This window comes from Perissodus microlepis, chromosome 3 (assembly GCF_051167445.1).
Source record: "Perissodus microlepis isolate ML-2025 ecotype Zambia chromosome 3, ASM5116744v1, whole genome shotgun sequence".
In the NCBI taxonomy this organism is placed as follows: Eukaryota; Metazoa; Chordata; class Actinopteri; order Cichliformes; family Cichlidae; genus Perissodus; species Perissodus microlepis.
Window position 1 is genome coordinate 52,532,172 of NC_140463.1, and position 21,734 is coordinate 52,553,905.

Here is a 21,734-nt window from a genome sequence, read left to right on the forward strand (position 1 = left end):
GTGTAGCCTGTAAACACGACCTGCCTACATTTCTCAACGTTGACTCTTATGTCTCGACCCCATGTAGTCCTCTGCTGAAGGCTGGGATAGAGAGGTTACTATAATACTGCATCTCCTGGTCTGTCTGTGTGATTCTTCTGATCAATGATTGATGAGGCAGTAAAGCTGCTACGTCCCTCTGAATTGTTCATGAAGTCTGAACACAGCTGAGTGATTTATCACCATGACTGTTTAACAGGCTGTGCAGTCAGGATCTTTACTTTGTACCCCATCCCAGACAGACCAACCTCTTAATCTATTCATATAATGAGAAGAGACAAAGCATTGTGTGAGGCTGCATTTGTCAGGCCTCAGTGCTTTTGCTCTCTCCTAGACTTCTCTCTGGGGAGCGAGGGGTGTGGCTGTCGCTGTTACAGTGTAACACAATTATAGCGCCATCCTTACAAACATCAAATTGTGCATAATTGTCCATATTTTCTCATAATATCACTATTTTCCACAATGCAATGTAAGTAAACAAGTTTAATTTTTTGTGTACCTATTAAATTGAATTCTGCCTTTAAGAGACAAAAGGCTGTTCTCTCCATGAACAGACCTGCATCATAAACAAGCTGGTTCAGTGTGTCCTTACAGCTAAAGTGCCCCCTCTGCTGGCCTTTAAATAAAATGGACGTTCCCTGTGGGTTACCTGCAGTTGCATCAGCTTGCTACTATGAACTGTTTATAGCATTACACAGTAACTGAAGGTCTTTTCCTCTTATATTTTATACTGTACTTAAATACAAAGCTTAAATAATACTACGACAATAGTAGTAGTAGTATGACAAAGTACATAAAAAAGAAATAATACAAAAAGTAAGAACATTTCTGTTGGCTCACAATACTTAATATGTTCTAACAATATTTACAGTAATACTTTACATCTGGCAAGGTTTTAATTCGTGCAACCCACAAACTCAACTCTGCTGCTCAACACACAAACTCAACTCTGCTGCTCAACACACAAGCTCAGCTCTGCTGCTCAACACACAAGCTCAGCTCTGCTGCTCAACACACAAACTCAACTCTGCTGCTCAACACACAAGCTCAGCTCTGCTGCTCAACACACAAGCTCAGCTCTGCTGCTCAACACACAAACTCAACTCTGCTGCTCAACACACAAGCTCAACTCTGCTGCTCAACACACAAGCTCAACTCTGCTGCTCAACCCACAAACTCAACTCTGCTGCTCAACACACAAACTCAACTCTGCTGCTCAACCCACAAACTCAACTCTGCTGCTCAACCCACAAATGCACGCTGCTTATGAATGTGGTACAATAAAGGAAAATAAAAGTAAGATGTGTTGCTAACACTGTAGCAACAAAGAAATCCTCCACCAAACACAAATGTCCTTACTTTCTGTGCAAAGTTTGTAATTAAAGCCTAAGTTCCTGCACTTGGTGTCTTATAACAGAGTTCTTAGTGTCACTTTTTGTCTTGTCTCCTAATACAGAAAGGTTTTACTCCGCTGCATGTGGCCGCAAAGTATGGAAGCCTGGATGTAGCCAAACTTCTGCTACAGCGTCGCGCCCCTCCTGACTCTGCTGGGAAGGTATGGATCCAAACAGAAACTTGCTATCCTTAAAATTCATAGCATGTATTGTAAAACAATGACGTGATTATTTTATTGAATTTCCTGTTAACTACAAGTTTACTGCAGGAATGCTGGTACGGTTTAAAAAATAACATCAGCTGTCCCTTCATTTAGATTAACCCTGACTCAAAAAGCTAACAGGTGCCTGTTCACATCAATGATCTTGTTTTTGCTCCTTCATGCACATTTTTGTGTCCATAATAAGAGCCTAGCTGGTGATGCTGTCTAATATTACTTTAATTCATCTCACCTTCTAAAGCTTCTGTCTAATCCTTCCATACCTTACAGAATGGCCTCACCTCGCTCCACGTTGCAGCACATTATGATAACCAGAATGTGGCGCTCCTGCTCTTGGACAAAGGAGCGTCACCACACACAATGGCAAAGGTGATTCAACAGAGCACAGATGTAGTATATAATAGGATTGTTCTTAGCCAGCTAGTTACAAGCTAGAGCCAGAGGGACGTCACAGCTGACGGCTCTGTCCTGTTTTTTAAAGACAGCTTTCAAAAAAGTCTCTGAAGCCTCAATGATATCTGAAATTCCCTCAGGAGGAGAAAGAGTGTTTGCTGCTTCAGCTGCTGATGAATCTATTACATTTGAAGCAGCAGGATAGTCTATGTGTTATTGAGCCACAATAGAGCACAGCCTGTGCATTCACACTAATGAAAGCGTGTGTGACGGTGTGACTGACTCATATGTGAGGAGTGAGTGACAGCATCAGCATACATTCACTGCCAAACTCTCTGATAAACAGTCGTATTAAAAGCAAAAATGATATTCAACATTCGCTGACCAGCAACTCTCGCGTGTGTCCTGCACCAATCAGAACGGCTACACTCCTCTGCATATTGCGGCTAAAAAGAACCAGATGGAGATCGCCACAGTGCTGCTGCGTTACGGAGCAGAGACTAACATCCTGACCAAGCAGGGGGTCACTCCACTCCATCTGGCCTCCCAGGAGGGTCATGCGGACATGGCCGCTCTGCTAATAACCAAAGGAGCTCAAATCAACGTTCCCACCAAGGTACTGTGGAAACTCACCCAGAGCATGTGATGCATCTTTGCCCTGTTTAGCGCTGCTGCTGTTAATAAAGCTACTAATGTGTCCACAACTAGAAATGTCAACAGTAAAAAAGAAAAGGTTCATACAATAAATGGAATGAAATAAATGTGAATAATGATAATAAAAAGAGTTAACTGTGCACAGTTCCTGTCCTCTGCTTCTGTATCCTGCAGAGTAATGGCTAAAGCTAGATAGTTTGGTATAGGGCACTATCACGCATTGTAAGCTAACAGCGTTAATGCTTGTCTGTGTGTTGCTCCTGCAGAGTGGCCTGACTGCCCTTCATTTGGCAGCTCAGGAGGACAAAGTGGCCGTTGCTGAGATTTTGGCCAGAAACGGTGCCAACCTGGACCAGCAGACCAAGGTATGAAAAAAGGGTTTTATTCCCTTTAATAACAGTAACAGCTTCTGGTGTTGTTATTCATGGCTTAAAGAAATGTAACTGATCTGTTTTTGCTTCACAGTTGGGCTACACACCGCTGATTGTAGCATGTCACTATGGAAACGCAAAGATGGTCAACTTCCTCCTTCAGAATGGCGCAAGTGTCAATGCCAAGACTAAGGTACTGAAAAGCAGCTGTAGTGTTTTTATGAGAGCTGAACGAACAGGACTCACCTCTGCTGTGCTTTCAGAACGGATACACTCCCCTGCATCAGGCAGCGCAGCAAGGAAACACACACATCATTAATGTGCTGCTGCAGTACGGTGCCAAACCCAACGCTACCACTGTGGTACGCAAACACACACACACTAACACGCACTAACACACTCACACACGCGCACACACACGTATAATGGTTTGTTTTCCTGTGCAGAATGGCAACACAGCTCTGGGAATTGCTCGGAGGCTGGGTTATATTTCTGTGGTGGACACACTGAGGGTTGTGACTGAAGAGATCATCACCACCACCACGGTATGTCACGCACACCTGCACACTTCTTAGAGCCTGTCTGAGCTGTGATAGGCCGGCTACACCTTGGACAGGTGGCAGAGAGATAAAACTCTCAGGTTTGGCTTTGACCTGCTGGAGGAAAACAGAGCAGCCAGAGTGAAATTCATGCAGAAAACCTGAAACCTCCACAGACCTGCAGGGTCCGGACCCTTCTGTCCTTTATGAGCCTATCCGGTCGTTAAGTGATGACGTGACGAATCCTACTTCCGGGCCTAAAGTAGTCTGCGTTTAATATGGCTTTTGTGTTGTTAACATGTTTAATGTTTTGTATTTTCTTCTATTTAATCTCAAAAAGCTCCTAAAACAGTCAGTGATCACTGTTGACCTCCCTCGGCTTTTATTACCGCTAATCATTTACCACTAATCAGTTTTTAAAACCTGAGGATGTAACTGCAGCCCAGCCCATGCAGCAGTACATGAATGACTAACCTCGTATTGTGGATGGATTATCTCAGTTGTTCTCCTGGCTGAAGTTTGGTCCTTTTACAGCATCCTGCCATGCGATTACATTTGTTCCTGACCACCGAGAACACTCACGTTAACTTTTATCCAGTGGGAAAAAAGCTAGCTTGTTTATATTATGCTAACATAGCTGTGTCGTTAGCGGTCACGTAGCACATCATTATATACCAGCTAGCCAAACTTCAGTAACCCTACAAACGTCACTGCTGTTTAGTTTTCTGTCTTCATTTATGTTGGAAGTGATAGCAGAGCTGTACGTTTGAATTTGTTTCCAAAACCCCGCAGTCAGGACATGCTATATTGTATTTAGATAGAAGCTAGCGAGCTAACTTCCTGCTAACTTCTAACTCCGTTAAATGTCATAAATTCCGTTTTCATGGATGCCTGGATGTTAAACTCAATTGTTACACCTGGTAGAGCAGAACGCTGATCATTTTATTAAAGATGAAAGACTTTAGACAGTTTTTCAACTCTCAGTAATGCCGTAGTGATCGTTTGATAGCGGAGTTTAGGCCCAGACACAGCTAGTGACGTCAGACTGAACGACCGGATAAAGCTACCCACGACACACACCTCCCTACATCTTTTACATTTACAAATTCACATAACTTTGTAGTCTTCATAAAAACAATGCATTTCTTTATCTGTCCACTGTAATGCATCACTTTGCCGTAATAATACAACACTGGCTGAGATATGTGAGAGCACACAGTAAAAATGATGCGTGCCATTACATCAGTACAAATCTCTGTTTTCTCAAAATGACCACACGGTTGAATTAAGACAACAAAGCTAACTGCTCTGCATTAAACTGTATTGTCTGGCTTTGCCTAATAAACTTACTCTGGTGTTTTTAACGGGGTCTGTTTGCTCTGATCTGGCAGACGGTGACGGAGAAACACAAGCTGAATGTCCCAGAGACCATGACCGAAGTACTCGATGTGTCAGATGAAGAGGGTAAGTTGCAGCTACAGCGTGAGCCTGCAGCCCACTCCCCAATGAACAGAGCCACCTCTGTGGTCCTGCAGCCATGAGTTCATTTATCATACATTTAAGTTGGAAAACCTCCATCAGTTAATCCATTTAATCTTTATAGCTTGCACACATTTGCTTCTTTGTTGGCCTCTGTAGCCACTGTGCTGGTGGTAACATGTAGCAGATAAAGTGATGATACTGAGATCAGACGAGAACGTTGGACCTTTCTGTTCGTCCCTCTTTGTGGCTTCAAATGATTTTTACCATCAACCATCCGTAAGAATCCGCCTGTGACTGTGCTGTTTACCTACAGCGTGGGAAACCACTGATGATGATGTCATGTCAGACGACTCCATGGATGAGGAAGGTAGTGAGCATGAGGGTGTGTGTGCAGGTTTGCTGTAGGAGTGACGGCATGGTGAATGAGCCTGGACTGTACTAACTCTTCCAGAGGTCCAATCAAGTCGTTCATGTGTTACTGAGAGAGTAACGAGTGTTCACTGTGTGTTGGCTACAGACTTCAACTAATTATGTACTTTATAACATCATGAAGTGAATAATTTCTTCTTCACGGCACCTGTCAGCGGGTGAGATTTACCAGGGAGCATGTGAACGTCTCGTCCTCAGAGGCGATGTGTTACGAGCAGGAATGGACAGAGCATCTCCAAACTGCCGTTTGTTTGGGGTGTTCCCGGGCTGTAGTGATCAGTATCCATCAAAACTGGTTCGTGGAAGTGACAGTGGTGAACCAGCAGCAGGGTCATGGACGGCTCACTGGTGCATGATACTGCAGCTCAGGCTGCTAAGGTGGTTGTTGCTGGTCATGTCAGAATACACAGTGCATCAGTTTGTCGTGTACAGGGCTGCACAGAGCAGGCAGGGTGCCCACCGACCTCAGTGCATCACCGAAACAAAGCAAAAATGCTTCAGCAATGAGTTTGAGGTGTGGCTCTGCTGCTAACATCTTGTTCCCAGATACAACAGCACAGAGAGTCCATGTCTGGATGCAACAGGAGCACCAGCTCAATGTTAGGAAGTTCTAATGTTATGGCACATCAGTATAGGAATTTGCATGGAGGAAATCGCGCTAACGTCTTTATGCTAAGCTTAGATACTCCCGAGGTCTCCACTAAGCTTTGGGTTCCTCGACTCCAACCATCAGGCCTGTGATGTTTTAAATGATGTCATATTGTAATGGACCAGTATATCAAACAAGGGAACACTGTTGTATCATGTTCAGTTGCAAACATGAGGGACACAGCAATGTTTCCGTTCAGCTGTAGCTACGTACACAGTGTACACATGAGAGTGGGATCAGCATCAGTACAGCTGAGTCACATTCAAAGCTTTAACTGTTCTTTAAGCCCTTAATTCAGTCTCCTGCTGCTGTGCCTGCTTGTGTCACCGTTCTGGGTCAGCTTGACCCAGTATTTTGAGTTGTGTTTTGGTGTGTTTTTGCATTTTGGATTCTTTCCTTATTATGATGCTGATGATTATGAATCTATGTTTCAGTTATTCTTGTTCAGGGATTAGTTCGTAGGGTTTGTGTTCTCATGTTTATTGCAGGTTTAGTTCAGTGTCTAGTCTGTCTCTGTGTCGTGTCTGCGTTTTTGTTTAGTGGGGTCTTGTTTCCTGTTTTACTCTGAAGGTTCATGTTCCTGTCTTATGTCAGTGTTTCTAGCTGTGTTCCCCCCGTCTCATTAGGTCTTATTCCTCCCAGCTGTGTTCCCCTTCTGTCTCTAATTCCTTGATGACTTCCTCAGTGTATTTTAGCCCGGTGTGTCTTCGTGTCAGTGTCGCGTCATCTGTTCATGCACCCTGTTATTTCTAGCTGCACGTCATGATTCGAGTCTGCAAGATTCGGTATTGGACATGTTCATAGTCACTTTCTCCAGTCATGTTTCCCTGCACCTTCATGTGCCAGTACCGAGATCTCGTTCACAGTTTCTCATGTCGTGTTCATAGTCTGTCCGCAGTACTTCGTCATAGTTCAGTCCTGGTCTTCGTTCATAGCCTTAGTTACTCCCAGTTTAGGTTTTTAGTTTTGTCATTCCCATAGTTTATGGTTTGTTGTTTTGCCTTCTGTGTCAGCCCTGATTAAAGGCTCGCTTTGAGCTTAGGACAAGTTTTGCCTCCAGCGTCTGTGTCCGCACCCGGGTCCACCAAACACTCCACACGGTCTGCCCTCGCGGGCCGTGACAGGTTGTGTTCTGAACATATTTATTCTGCAGGATAAAAGCAGAATAAAAGCGTTTTGTATTTGACAATCGCTTGACAATGTCTTTCTCATCACATAATTTGAGGGAATGAATTAAGGAAACGTCAGATTTTCTTAATTCATCTTCATCTTAAAGGAAATATGCTGAAAAGTCACTGAATCACGTTTATTTTCTTGCATCTTCTGCAGGTAGAGCGTCTCTGTCTCACTGCAGTTTCTCACTTGTTCTGCTGGCCTAGCATGCAGCTTTCTGCCATAGCTGCTCCAACATTAGCTGCTCCAACATTAGCTGCTCCAACATTAGCTGCTCCAACATTAGCTGCTCCAACATTAGCTGCTCCAACATTAGCTGCTCCAACATTAGCTGACACTGCTCTGGCAGTTGTGACTACGGAGAACGTGGAGAGAGTGAGAGACTGTTGTTCCATGCCAACATGTCAACAAAAAGATTCAGCTATGTTAACACTTGGATAATGTTAGCCAGTAGCTTGCATGAATTTGGAAAGATGTTGCTTATTAAAAATAATAATATTATTGATTTGTCCTTTTATGCACCAATTTGCAAACCAGAGTTATTCTAAATGTATGAATTAAAAACTGTATGACAGTAACGCTGCACAGCTGTAGCTCACTACTAACGGGAACATCAGTGGTTCGATTCCCGGCTCCTCCAGCTGTTATCGTGTGCTCGGTGAACCCGCTGGACCCCAGATTGCTCCCGAGGCTTCAGCATTTCAGTGAGCCTGGCAGCTCAGAAACAGCGAAACGTAAAAATAAAGCGCTTTGTGAATGTGCACATAGGTGAAATATGCTCAGTCTGTTATAATACATGAACACAGTCAGAGGGTTGACTCCACTAATCGCCTGCACGCAGTCATGCTGAACATTTTGAGGCAGGCGTCCTGCAGCCAACAGCGATGCTGAGCCCTGCTGTGCAGTAGTGGAACAGTAATAGTGCTAAATCACTGTTATGCAGTTAACATAAGCCTTACAGTGGCTTTGCACAGTCCTTAATCAAAGCATGAGAATACAGTCGAATATAGAGATGCTGTAGCGAGAAGCTGTGAAGTGCACGTCAGGATTTTGCAGCCACTAAACTGTGAAAGGTTTTCTTAACTAGAGACACAAAACTGACGACGCGTTGAGATTTCCTGTACAGGCAGACGCAGCAGCCCTGTGTTTATTGTTCATGAGCCACATCAATGTCTGTTTTCCACTTTCAGCCAGATGTTCAAATGTCCTGTTTGTAAAGTAACTGGCTGTGATGTTTCCACCTGCGAACATCAAAACCAAAACAAGCACAATTACAGATTTGTTGACTTGTGTCCAAAATATTTCTAACAATATCCCAACATGAAGGTGCGTCACTGTGTTTTCTCATCAGTGGTTGGTTATAGTTGTGTGTTTTTCATTGATAGTTTCATTTCTCTGCTTCTTAAGGTGACGACACGATGACAGGCGACGGAGGGGAGTATCTGAGGCCTGAGGATCTGCGGGAGCTGGGAGATGACTCCCTGCCAGGACAGTACCTGGATGGGATGAACTACCTGCGCTTCAGCCTGGAGGGAGGACGAACCGACAGGTGCATCAAACTCTGCAAAAGCTAAACACAGAGACAAACTCGCTGTGAAACATATTTCTGGATGAAATGATTCATGCACAGTTCTTCCATATGTTCTCTATACAGCTTTACAAGCTGCAGCTCACACAGCTGTTTTAATAACACACTCTTTTTCCTTTTATGACATTTTATGTAACCTACTTGTGCATTTCTTCCCTTCCCACCCTTTTTACTCACATTGGCTCCGTCCCATTCAGTGTATGCACAAACAGCTAACTGCCTGTATGTTTTGTGTCTGTTTGCAACCTCTCCTCTTCACACTTCACGGTCTGCCTTTTCATATCTACATAATCGAATGCAAAGGTATGTGCTGACTCCATCCACGTATCTGGACTTTTAAGTCTTCAGCACCAAGTTTCAAGTTTATTCATTTATATAGCACTTTCAAAAACAACAGTTGTTGACCAGAGTACTGCATAATAACACGGTCATACCAAATAAAACAGAATATAGATTAAGAGAAAATAGAATCATGGAAAGAACAATAGAAACAGACTCATCTTGACTTAAAAGCCAGAGACTAAAAGTGGTGTTTAGACGGGTTTGACAGTCTCCAGTGTTGGAGAGGTCCTGACATGCAGGAGCAATGAGCTCCATAACTTAGGAGCAGTCATGGCAAATGCCCGGTCTCTGTGTTTCAACCTCGACCTTGGGACTTGGGATCTTGGGGGAGAATACCGGGTTAGGAAATCAGGAAGATATACATGTAACGTCTTAAAAACAAGTGTTAAAATGTTAAAATGAATTCAAAAGCTGACTGGCAGCCAGTGTATTGAAGCAAGTATGGCAGATATGTGATCCCAGTTAGGAGCCGTGCTGCAGCGTTTTGGACTAGCTGCAGTCGGCCAATTAATGTAGCGGTAATACCAGAGTAGAGGCTATTACGGAAGTCGAGACGAGATGAAGGCATGGATCGCTTTCTCAAAATCTCTGAAACAGAGAAAAGGCTTAACTTTTGCAAGGAGGCGGAGATGAAAGAAGCCAGTCTTGATTACGTTATTTATCTGTTTGTCAAAGATCACTCCTAAATTTCTTGCAGAGGACTTTTTATAGATCTCGAGAGGGCTGAGGTGAAGATGGTCACAAGCACTGAAAACAATGAGAAGATTTAGCGCCATCAACGCCTTAACGTCTTCCAGACAATCAAACAGACCCTTCAGAGGATTCACAGATTTTCATCTCAGGGGAACGTAAATCTGAGAGTCATCTGTGTAGCAATGGAACGAGATGTCATATTTTTTTAAATTGAGCCCATCGGAAGCATGTCGATTGAAAAAAGGATAGAGCCCTGGGGGACCCCACAGAAAAGTCTTTGGGGATCTTTGGGGTTCGATTAGATAAGTAGGATTTAAACCATTCCACAACAATCCTTTTATTCCAACATGTTGTTCCAGTCTAGAGATGAAGGCTGTGATCTACTCTATCAAAAGCAGAACTGATAATAGAGAGTAACTCTGCTGCAGCTTTGGACCCACAGCTCAAACCCAGGTCGCTTTAAGCAGATGAAGAGCTTTATATTCCCGTTGGTGCTTTATAAAGCTGGGAGAGCACTGGTGACTACACTGGTAAACCAGAATCTCATGTCCGTAACGACCACAGGAATCTTGGAGCGGTGGAACCCTGGAAAATTAGGAACGTGCTGACATGCACACATGGTGTTTGCGCTCCCTGAGCTTGGCTCGGCCTTCCAGACGTTTGTAATAAACAGATCAGATGCTTTTGCTTTGGCTGCTGCGTTTGTGTGTCTAGCAGCGCTGCTGTTAAACCAACACTTTAGGTACAGTTTTAGCATTTGAACACGCTGTTCACCACCTAATTACTGGACATTGATCCCGACCAGAACAGAACTTTAAAGATTATGAATGTCCTGCCGTGCTGGGTTGACATCGTGAGCTTCACAGGTTTCATGCTTGTGTTTTTCCTGTGTGCTTCAGTTCAGACAGGTCCTTCACGCCCACTCACCACAGCTACTACTCTTCTAAACACGAAGGCATGATGGAGGAGATGCTCACCAGTCACCAGGTACGCCGCATCATCACACAGATCACTAATTCTGTGCATTTTTTTTAATGTTTATTTATAAGATTTTAAGTTCAAAGTTACATAACGTCAAACCAAACACAAACACACAACAACAAAAACACAAACAGGAAAACAGGAAAGAAAAGGAAAAAAATAAAAATAAAAAAATACACCAGTTAGCCAGTACAAATCAAAAGTTCCAAAGAAACACCAGCGTCCAAAGAAGATGATCTTCTGTGTGAGGTTAGACAGGGCAATCAGAGTTCACCAAGTCCAGAAGATGTGGGAAACAAGTCCAGGAAGGAATCAGGGTTTCACACAAACACAAAGTGCAGTCAGATGGGTTAAAGTTTATGTTAAATTCCCATTAATATGATCGAGAAAAGGGCCCCAGATTTCGACAAACTTAAAATGGGTGTCAGCCAAACGATAACGAACCTCTTCAATACACAAACAAGCAATCATCTCACGTAGCCAAACCCCGAACAATGGAGGAGATGGTGATTTCCAGGCTCTAAGAATAAGTCTTCTAGCTACAATCATGCCAAACATTAAGGCTTTCTGAAGAGGACGTCTGAGTGCCAATGAGGTTAGGGAGCCTAGCACTGCAAGTACACCATCCGGCTCTAATTTTAAGTCATAAATATATATTAAATATCTCTGCCCAGAAACTCCCGAGTGTAGGGCAGGACCAGAAAAGGTGACCAAGGGTTCCCTCCATTGCTTTGCATCTGTCACGCAAAGACGAAAAATGCTGCATAGCTTTGAGGCGACTTTTGTTGTGATTTGGCGCTATATAAATAAAATTGAATTGAATTGAATTTTAGAAAAATGCAGACGATGAAGGACCTTGAACTGTATAAGTTGTAGTCTGGCAGTAACAGAGCGTTCTTTAATCTTCTTCAACCCATTGGCCCACAAAGCGTCCGATATGTCTACTTCCAAGTCCTTAACCCAAGCGTCCTTGATGTGGTTAGTAGGTGGTATACGTGTAAAAAGTGTAGTAAATTATTCTGTGCACTTTTAAAACGATGCCGTGGGACGATGTTAACCTAAAGGTTAGGAAGTATGACACTCGAGTGACGTTCAGGCTGTGGCTGTGGACTGTACTGTTAACCACAGTACAGATACAGTCCAGATTCTCAGCTTCTTTAGTCTGCACATCAATCTGTGAGGATGTTTAGCACCTGGATGAATTAGAGTTAGAGCAGAGGAGTTCTGTGTAAGCACCAGTCCATTTATCCAGCCTGGAGGCGGTGTTGCCTTGCAGCAACCATCTGACCCTTTCTGTGTGGAGTTTGCATGCTCCTCTTGTGTCTTCCTGGGTTCTCTCAGGTACTCTGGCTTCCTCCCACACTCCAAAGACATGCAGTTAGTGGGGTTAGGTTCACTGGTGAATCTAAGGCTACGTTCACTCTGCAGGTCTTAATGCTCAATTCCGATTTTTTGATCAAATCCGATTTTTTTGTCTGCTCGTTCACACTACAAATAAAATGCGACAGCAAACGCGCTCTAGTGTGAACGCTCACAGCGGCCGCATGCGCAAAAGAAGACGTCACACACAACGGCTCTGTTTAGACCCAGACCAACAGTGTTGTTTGACTGATGGCCTTAATATAAAGACTTCAGACTTCACGTTTCCCAATTTTTGCTTTAAGTTATTTTGTTATTCACATAATAATGTAAATAACCTAATGATCCTTACTGCTGTTTTAGAGGAGCGGTGCTTCAAAGGATAGCTGCAGATTATACAGTACAAATAAAATGTTCACGTTTCTCCAACGTTGTCTTCCCAGCAGTTTCACTGGATGGACAGGAAGCGTTCGCGATGTCTTCTCGGGCGCTGATAATCGGCGTCTGTCTTGTGTCAGTGACGTAAAAGACGGATTTAATGCGACATGACCATTCACACAGCGGTCGCTTTCTAAAACATCAGATATGTATCGGATTCAGCACCACATACGAAAGTGACCCAGATCGGATTTGAAAATATCGGATTTGTGCCGTTCACGCTGTCACACCATGATCGGATAGATGGGTCACACAGGGTCAGAAAATCGGATTTGATGCGCTTTCGCCTGCAGTGTGAACGCAGCCTAAACTGTTTATATGTGAGTACGATAAAGACGAGGATGGATCAATGAAGGGCTGAGGGAGCCTGATTTCTGTTTGTCAGACTTAACACATCTGAGCTCTCAGGATTCAGCCTTAGAAGGGCTGCAACCCCACCCGACCCACTCCTCCACCCACGGTTCTGCTGTTTTGTATGGGGATTATATTTCTGTCAAATTCAGGAGCAAGTGTATCCCATGATCTTCTCAAGGCCCTAGATGACTGGTGTCTGATCAGAAGTTTGTTTCATTCCAGGTTTCATCCCTTGCCAGGGAGACTGAGAGGGATTCGTACCGGTTGAGCTGGGGCACAGAGAACCTGGACAACGTGGCTTTGTCCTCCAGCCCTGTCCATTCAGGGTAAGCACAGCAGCACTGAAGGAAAGTCGTAAACAGCATTAACACTGCCAGAGTTCTGTGAATAAACTGTTTTCTGTGGATCTTCGTAGATGCAAATCCTGCTGAGCCCTGTTCTTTTCCTTCTTCTGGTTTTTTACACTTGCTGGGATTTCTCCCTCTCTGATTTCTTCTGCCTGACTTGTGATTCCTCTCTGTCTGTTGTGGTTGTTGTTTTAGCCACTCCTCTCCGTGCCATGATCATGGAGACCACAGCAGGTGACCTTCTGCACCTTGGTTGCACCTCATTCCCCTTCATCACTGTCCTTCTCCGCTCAGTGTGCTCTCCCTATGGAGAGGTGTATGTGTTGCACCGTCCTCGACAGACAACATCTCGTGTATATTCCTGTATTCTCAGCCTGAACGTAAATTAATATTTAGATAAGGTTGAAGGTTGAGGACATGTTTGTCGACTTCATTCAGTGTCTCGTGAACTGTGCATTTCTACTAACATGCCACGTGGCATGGAGACTATTAGAATAAACTTACAGTTTACTCTAATCTCGTCTTCTAACATTAATTTAACAGCTGTTTTCAAGTCTGTCGTTGGGTTTTCTAACCTGGTTGTTTGTTTGGCTGAAGCTGAGCCAGAACTGTCTTTAGTGTCATATCGTCATTTCATCACAGTCGGTCTTTACCCCGCTGGGATGTGTGATCCATACGCATACTTGTCACTGTGCATGGAGAGCGAAGGTCAAACCTGAATGCAGAGCAGCCCTCGTCCATTCAGTGTTGAGAAAACAGAAACCAAAGGTTGAGCGTGCGTTAGCTGCCATGCTACAATCATAGAGTTGTCCGTGGTAATAAGTAGTCTATGTTAAAGTCTAGCTATCCTTTTTTTGTAACATCTCTATTTGAAGATTAAACATAATAAAGAAAATGCATTGTTCTGGTCTGCTGTTTCCACGAGCATGGATTGGCTAATGCTACGTGATGTGAGCTAGCTTAAGTTTACTATTACTGACCTCGCTGAATCAGTTCACTAAAGTTAAGACTATGCTATAGTTGTGCTATTGTTGCTACACGGTCTAAGATAAATAAGCTCACTTAAAAAACCCATAAATAAATATAGTTCATGAAGAAAGTGTGTTTGCTTCTTTAGTGAAGGAAAGTTTGATGAACAAAAGTGTCCCAGGCCAACAAGCCGACAGGATCTTCCTTAGTCCTCATATCTCGTGCTTTCTTGAGTCTTAACGGGGCCTTCTTGATTTTGAGATACGTAGTTAACGACTTAACTGTTGCTTGTGTTCAAAAACTCGAGCAAGTAAACAGCTGTGGTCCTTCGTGTAAGTGTGCATCTTACAAACTGTTCAAACCAAACAAAGCTTTGCTGTCTGCTTTCTCACCACTTAATGGAGCTGACTCAGACTGAACTGGATAATATTGGCGTACGTCTCATTCGTGCATGTATCTCCTGCTTCCTCTCAGCTTCCTGGTCAGCTTCATGGTAGACGCCAGGGGCGGAGCCATGCGCGGCTGTCGACACAATGGCCTCCGCATCATCATCCCGCCGAGGAAGTGCAGCGCCCCGACGAGAGTGACGTGCCGACTGGTGAAGAGGCACCGTCTGGCCACCATGCCCCCGATGGTTGAGGGGGAGGGTCTGGCCAGCAGGCTCATTGAGGTGGGACCCTCTGGAGCCCAGTTCCTTGGGTAAGACAGGACTAATGATTGTATGGAGGTTAACAGTTAATTATATAGCACCAAATGCCAACAACAGTTGCCTCGAGGCGCCTTACACATACACATGATATAATATTATTTGCTAGTAGCTTTGAATATTTTATGGCAATAAGTTTCCAGGCAGGACGGAAAGTGCTTCTTTTCTTTGAACATCTATCCTGTTATTAATTTGTATCCCTTATAAATGCAAAGGTTACAAAGTGCTGCCCCTTTTCTTTCAGATTAATTTCCCAGCCTCTGCCTGACTCAGACTGTCTCTGTATTTGCTCTCGCTTCCTCCCAGTGCCAGCGGTCTGCCAGCATGGCCTGTTTACTTTCATAACAGCTGCAGCGCGACTCTTTCTAACCTGTCTCCCTAACACTTGATGAAACAGCTTTTCTTATTAACTCCAGCTGCAGTGTCTCGCACCATGATTGGTTTGATATGTGGACTGAAACTCTGCCCTCTGCTGGTAACGTTTGAGATGATCACAGTTACAGATTTGCTGCAGACATGACAGTTTTGCTGTGTGGTGAAATGTTTCTGCAGCTCTGCAGTGAAACTAGCCCCACACGGCCACAATGATGAGCTCATTTCAAATAAACAGATTTAATTTGAATAAAAATACAGAATAATAGTGTAACAGATTCAAACTTGCTTTATCAGAGGACTTCTTCAGTGACCAACACAGTGTGTGTTATGGAAATGTAAAGAACTACAAAGTCAGTCTTCTTTATTATGAAAAGAACGACTTGAGTATAAATATAAGCGCAGCTTTGGGGTAAATGTTGTATGTTTTTATTTGTCATTTCTTCGTGATGCTCTATTGGACGTCCTAACTGTGCAGCTAAGAGAAAATCGGCGCTCAACCCAAACATTGTGTGTGCTCTTTCTTCCTCACTGCTGCATACGGACGCTCGGTCAATCACACAGTAAACTCCACCTCCCCAGTGCCCCCCCACCTCTAAATGAGGGAGAGAGTTTGGTTACCCGAATCCTCCAGCTTGGTCCACCGGGGACCAGATTTCTTGGGTAGGGTGGAAACCAGTCTGTGGTTTTGCATATGAAACAATCCATGGATGCCAGTTTCTTTGTTACTGTGCTGTCGTGTTTGTGCTAATGCTGCATAATCCACTTCATTTAGTGTCCATGCTTCCAGCCACTGCTTGTCACTTCTCTCCTTCCTGCTTTGCCGTTTCCCTTTTCTTTCTTCTCATTCTCGGGGGAAGATTTGTCTCTCACTTATGTGTGAAATTTAAATGGTTGTGTGGCCTGTAAGTCGAAGGGAAGCAGGAGAATCTGAGTGCACGCTTCAGTGATCAGCTCTGTATGGTTTTTATTTAGAGTTTATAAAAAATCACCAGGCAATATTTGGCCTTTTCACCATATTTTAAATTGATGTGTTTCTGCCTTTTGTCAGAGTGGTCAAAGTAAAAACATCAAGAGTATTTAGAGTGAAAAACAAACAAATACTGTCAGGCCAGGTAACCATATAAATATCACATAGAAATATGTGTTTGTCCCGATGTTGGCCTGCAGGACGCTTCTTGTAGATATACGTTGTAACTAGTTTGTGATTGTGCTCATCAGGTAAGTGTCAGAGAGACGTTTTCTAACTATTAAAAATGGACGATACACTGATCATAAATCAACTTGAATGTTGTGATTGAAGTGAATCCACCTAAGATTTGCTGGTGCAGATGCTTTTATCCAGCACAGCTCTACATGTTTATCTGAGATGCTCTTTATCACCACGTGTCAACCAGTGTTGGTCAAGTTACTTGAAAAAAGTAATCAGTAACTAATTACTGATTACTTCCCCAAAAAAGTAATCCCGTTACTTTACTGATTACTTATTTTCAAGAGTAATTAATTACTTAGTTACTTAGTTACTTTTTAAAAACACGATTTACAACCTGAATAGGTGATAAAGTGATAGATCTTTCAGCCCAATTCTACTTTTTCTGCATGATCCATCATACAAAATGTAATCAAATGGAAAAGTCTCTTTTTAAAACTTGTTTTATTAGTTTTAATCTTTTAACTTTATGCATCAAGCAAAAATTTAATTATATGCAACATTCTCTGGCTGGAAGAAATTTGTTTAACATTTAAACCTATTTTCTGCACATTCCAGCACATAAAATAATTATTTTTTGAGTGTTTACACTCAGTCTTTCAAATAGATGCAAGTAAAACACAGCAGAAAATAAATAAAATCAAAGACTCAGCGGTCCTGTTGCTCTATTTTCACCTGTAAATTAGGAGTGAGGTAGGCGGAGGTTTACCCTGGTGCAGGTGTGCCGCAGCGGTCAGTGGAAGGTACATTCGGGTTCGTATCCAGATACAAAGATGAACAGTCAAAGAACAGGAGACTTACCTCATGCACAAATGCACTCTTACCTGTTATATTCCATCACACCACGCGCTTAGTTTTACTTGGACTTACCCAGCGTATCTTGTCCCTCCAGTCCTGTCATTGTGGAGATCCCTCACTTCGCTGCCCTCCGAGGGAAGGAGCGGGAGCTGGTGATTCTGCGGAGCGAAACAGGAGAGAGCTGGAAGGAGCATCACTGCGAACACACTCAAGAGGAGCTCAACCAGATACTCAACGGCATGGACGAGGGTCAGTCTCCGATACGGGCTGACGACACCGCGGCGTCAAACGATAAAGGCCTGATGACGTCTTTTCTGTCTCACCTTCTCCAGAACTGGAAACTCCCGAAGAGCTGGAGAGGAAACGCATTTGCCGTATCATCACTAGAGATTTCCCACAATACTTTGCTGTGGTGTCACGCATCAAGCAAGACAGCAATCTGATTGGTCCTGAAGGAGGCATCCTCAGCAGCACTGTTGTACCACAAGTTCAGGCAGTTTTTCCTGAGGGGGCGCTGACCAAGAGGATCAGGGTTGGACTGCAGGTAAACAGATGTCTTTACTAAATGGAATCAAAAGAGGTGGATCAAAGCACATGTGCTGTCTGCGTACGGTTACCTCACAGCCAGGCTTTCCTCTTGTCTCGCAGGCCCAGCCAGTGAGCATAGACGTCGTAAGGAAGATCCTGGGGAATAAGGCCAGCTTCAGTCCCATTGTCACTCTGGAGCCCCGCAGGAGAAAATTTCATAAGCCCATCACCATGACAATCCCTGTTCCCAAGAGCAACTCCGACCCCGTCCTCAATGGCTTTGGAGGGGACACACCCACCCTACGATTGCTTTGTAGCATCACCGGTTAGAGAAGCCGTAGAAAAGTTCAAATCTTAACGGGTTAAGCTGAGACGCGTCTCCACATTCTAACATTTCATGTCACGCAGGTGGAACAACGCCAGCCCAGTGGGAGGATATAACAGGAACTACTCCGTTAACTTTTATTAATGACTGTGTGTCCTTTACCACCAACGTGTCTGCCAGGTAAACCAGCTGAACCAAATATCAGCCACAGACACCAGCTCGCTCCTAACACTCTTCTGATTTCTAGGTTCTGGCTCATAGACTGTCGGCAAGTCCAGGAATCGGTCAACTTCTCCACTCAGGTGTATCGGGAAATCATCTGTGTCCCTTACATGGCCAAGTTCGTCATCTTCGCCAAGACCCACGACCCGATTGAGGCCCGATTGCGCTGCTTTTGCATGACTGATGACAAGATTGATAAAACGCTGGAACAGCAGGAGAACTTCGCCGAGGTGGCGCGCAGCCGAGATGTAGAGGTGAGAAAGGAGAGCGGAGGGAGTCTAACACCAAGTTATACAAGAAAGAGTTAGGGAATGACCTGAAATCCCAATAAAACCTGTCAACATAGTTATTCATCAAAAAACCTTTGAGTGGTTGACTCTAGTCTAAGAAGAAGAAATATCTAAAGAAGGATGTAAACATGTAAGATGTCAGGCGTGATTATTCCATCATGTATGCATGTGTTACATTTACTAGGTCCTGGAAGGCAAACCTATCTATGCAGACTGCTTTGGTAACCTTGTTCCCCTCACGAAAAGCGGCCAACATCACCTCTTCAGCTTTTACGCCTTTAAGGAGAACCGATTAGCACTCTTCATCAAAGTGAGTCATCGTTTATTTCTTCTGAGCAAGTGCTGCAAGTGTCAGCCAATGTTCTTCGTATAACATGGAATCGGGTTTAGTAATGAGCAGCTGGCTAACGTTGACCCGCTTGGCTTTGGCAGATCAGAGACAACACTCAGGAGCCGTGTGGCCGCTTGTCATTTATGAAAGAACCGAGGAACTACAGGTCACTTGCACAAAATGCTATATGCAATCTCAACATCACACTTCCATCATATTGCAAGGTAAGGATGGCGCGCCGATGCTGCTGGCGGTCGTGTGTCTTTATGAGTAAAAGCTGCGTGCTGGTTTTAGTAGTTTAACATGTCCTCTGGTTGCTTGTAACTCTAGACCGTGTTGCAATAACACATATTATCAATGTTCCCTCTAATGTTTCATGTGTCTGAACACACAAACTCCCTGAGCGGTCGCTTGGACCACTGTGAGCAACAGCAGACGTGAGCACTGTGGTCACGCCAGCATCCAAGTTACATGGTTTATTAAAGTAATCAAATTACAGCATTTAAGTTAGACTACTTTTAATTAACTGCTTTAGCCCACTTACAATGAAAATTAAAAACAATCTATTTCATGTCCTGTAGCATGTTCACACTATTGGAAGTAAAAATAACTTGAACTCCAATTTTGAAAACACAACTTTATTTATTTATTTTTATTTATTATTAAGCTCTGACTTGTATAATGAGTCTGTGGTCTGGGAGAGAGTCTGTAACTCTGTCTGCAAAATACAGTAAATAATGACCAATGTTGGGCAATTAATGATATAGTTACTTCTTCAAAAAAGTAACTGAGTTATGCAAACAACAAAGTTTTTTGCAGCTGTTTACATAAAAATGCAGCCAAGGCGTTTTTAAATAAACATTTCAAACTATTTACAGAACAATCAGCTGTTCTGCATCAAATCTGATGCCACACAAATTATTTGTGCCACTCCAAAAATAATTTCTGTCCACTATGAGATGAAGGAGAACAACAGCCTGATACCTGCAGGCCTGACAGCAGCAGATGCATCACTGCTGTAACACCTGTAACACTCAGCAGTCGCCTCATTGTTCTGACACACACAACAAAATTACTGACTACACTACACACTAACTACACACTAACTACACACTAACTACACACTAACTACACAAGATTTACGCTAAACGTCTCAAATCTCTCACATCTCAAAACCATCACTCCTAAAACTTCCCTCTTCCTAAACCACTAGATGCCATGTTGCCATATCATTCTTTGATTGGTCGACATGGTACATTTTTGGACGAATAGGAAAGGCAGAGGGGGGTGGGGTTTGTTTTTGCTCACAGGCTTGACAACGAAGAGGTTGTTCATGAAGAAAACCAAACATTGCAGATATTTTTATCATAACTCTGGTTTTACGTGGCCGATCAACACAATTTAAAAACTGGTATAAAGTCCACACTTTTCCTGTCAGTTGTTCCGTCTGTCCTGCTCACGTCTCCAATGGTTGTACACGTTGTCATTAACGTGGCTTCACTCCACATCAGCCGCTTTGCTAACACACCAGTGTCGGCACATAAGGACGCTGTCATAGCCTGTCAACGACGTTGATTAGCTGCGCGTATACGAATGTGAATCGCATCATTGGCTGGACTATGGGATAAGGTGGCATCGTTCTGATCCCATACGGGAGCAGCCAGTCACTGACTAACACTGCAGAACAGAATTGTTAAAGTATTAATTTTAACTTCAGGTGAGATTGTTTTCTGTGTGCAGAGACCTGCCAGCAGTGCACAACTGCACACGCGCAGCTTAGAGGGAACGTTGCATATTATGTACTAAAGTCCCACTGATCAACTCCCTCAACTTAAATGAAATCCAAATTATTTTCATGTCCTAAATATAATTACTGACTTGTGTATAATTGTTTCATATTTATGCTTAAGTTTCTAAGCACTCAAGCAGTAATAGTAACTGTCTTTAACACTGTGGATAGTGTGTGGTGTCATGTTAAAGCCCTGTGAAATGTTTGTTTGTTTTTGCATGTACAGCTGTGGTCAGCAGTGTGCATGGACTTATCATGGGCGTGAATATCACGGTCATTTTATGTTCTTGTTCCAAGGTGGATTCATGGTACAAAATACATGTTTAATGGCTTTAAATAAGAAGGTTACTTTAGCTTTTCTTTAATCTACAGAGAGACTAAACTGTGCATACAGACTGAAATATATGAGTGAAGGCTCTACAGTCAGAGTGATGATAGGCTCTAAGCCTAAAACAGATACTACACGTGAAGAAAGATTTTAGTTATAATATCCCCTCGCCCTTTAACAAAATTAAAACTAACTGTATACTAACTGCAGTTGGTAAACTAACTAAAACAGCATGAAATATTCTGTGTTAATTTACGGTAGGATTTGGTGCTGTACAACACAGGGTGTCTACAAGCCTCTCGGGGAACTGGTTTAAAAAGGTTGTGTTTATATTGTAACACCTGATTTTCATAAATCTTACCTCTAGTGTTTGTCATAAATAAAATAATAAGTAATAAAGACTAACACGGAAACTAATAA

At 43.3% G+C, this 21,734-nt stretch overlaps 1 protein-coding gene across 19 annotated transcripts in view; it reads left to right on the plus strand.

Annotated features, from left to right (window-relative positions):
- Nucleotides 1-21,734, plus strand: part of LOC146391933 (ankyrin-2-like) — a 157,430-nt gene that overhangs the window by 106,836 nt on the left and 28,860 nt on the right. For 14 of the 19 annotated variants that reach the window (XM_084915322.1, XM_084915414.1, XM_084915316.1 and 11 more), the window contains 21 exons: nt 1,496-1,594; nt 1,925-2,023; nt 2,466-2,663; nt 2,968-3,066; nt 3,167-3,265; nt 3,336-3,434; nt 3,519-3,617; nt 5,003-5,075; nt 8,752-8,893; nt 10,867-10,954; nt 13,322-13,425; nt 13,642-13,680; nt 14,890-15,114; nt 16,058-16,156; nt 17,596-17,750; nt 17,834-18,045; nt 18,150-18,354; nt 18,438-18,534; nt 18,602-18,830; nt 19,051-19,176; nt 19,299-19,421. In XM_084915322.1, coding sequence (XP_084771448.1) covers nt 1,496-1,594; nt 1,925-2,023; nt 2,466-2,663; nt 2,968-3,066; nt 3,167-3,265; nt 3,336-3,434; nt 3,519-3,617; nt 5,003-5,075; nt 8,752-8,893; nt 10,867-10,954; nt 13,322-13,425; nt 13,642-13,680; nt 14,890-15,114; nt 16,058-16,156; nt 17,596-17,750; nt 17,834-18,045; nt 18,150-18,354; nt 18,438-18,534; nt 18,602-18,830; nt 19,051-19,176; nt 19,299-19,421 — 2,709 coding nt within the window. The remainder of the gene's footprint in view (nt 1-1,495; nt 1,595-1,924; nt 2,024-2,465; nt 2,664-2,967; nt 3,067-3,166; nt 3,266-3,335; nt 3,435-3,518; nt 3,618-5,002; nt 5,076-8,751; nt 8,894-10,866; nt 10,955-13,321; nt 13,426-13,641; nt 13,681-14,889; nt 15,115-16,057; nt 16,157-17,595; nt 17,751-17,833; nt 18,046-18,149; nt 18,355-18,437; nt 18,535-18,601; nt 18,831-19,050; nt 19,177-19,298; nt 19,422-21,734) is intronic. The other 5 variants (XM_084915348.1, XM_084915422.1, XM_084915335.1 and 2 more) reach the window with 4 other exon arrangements.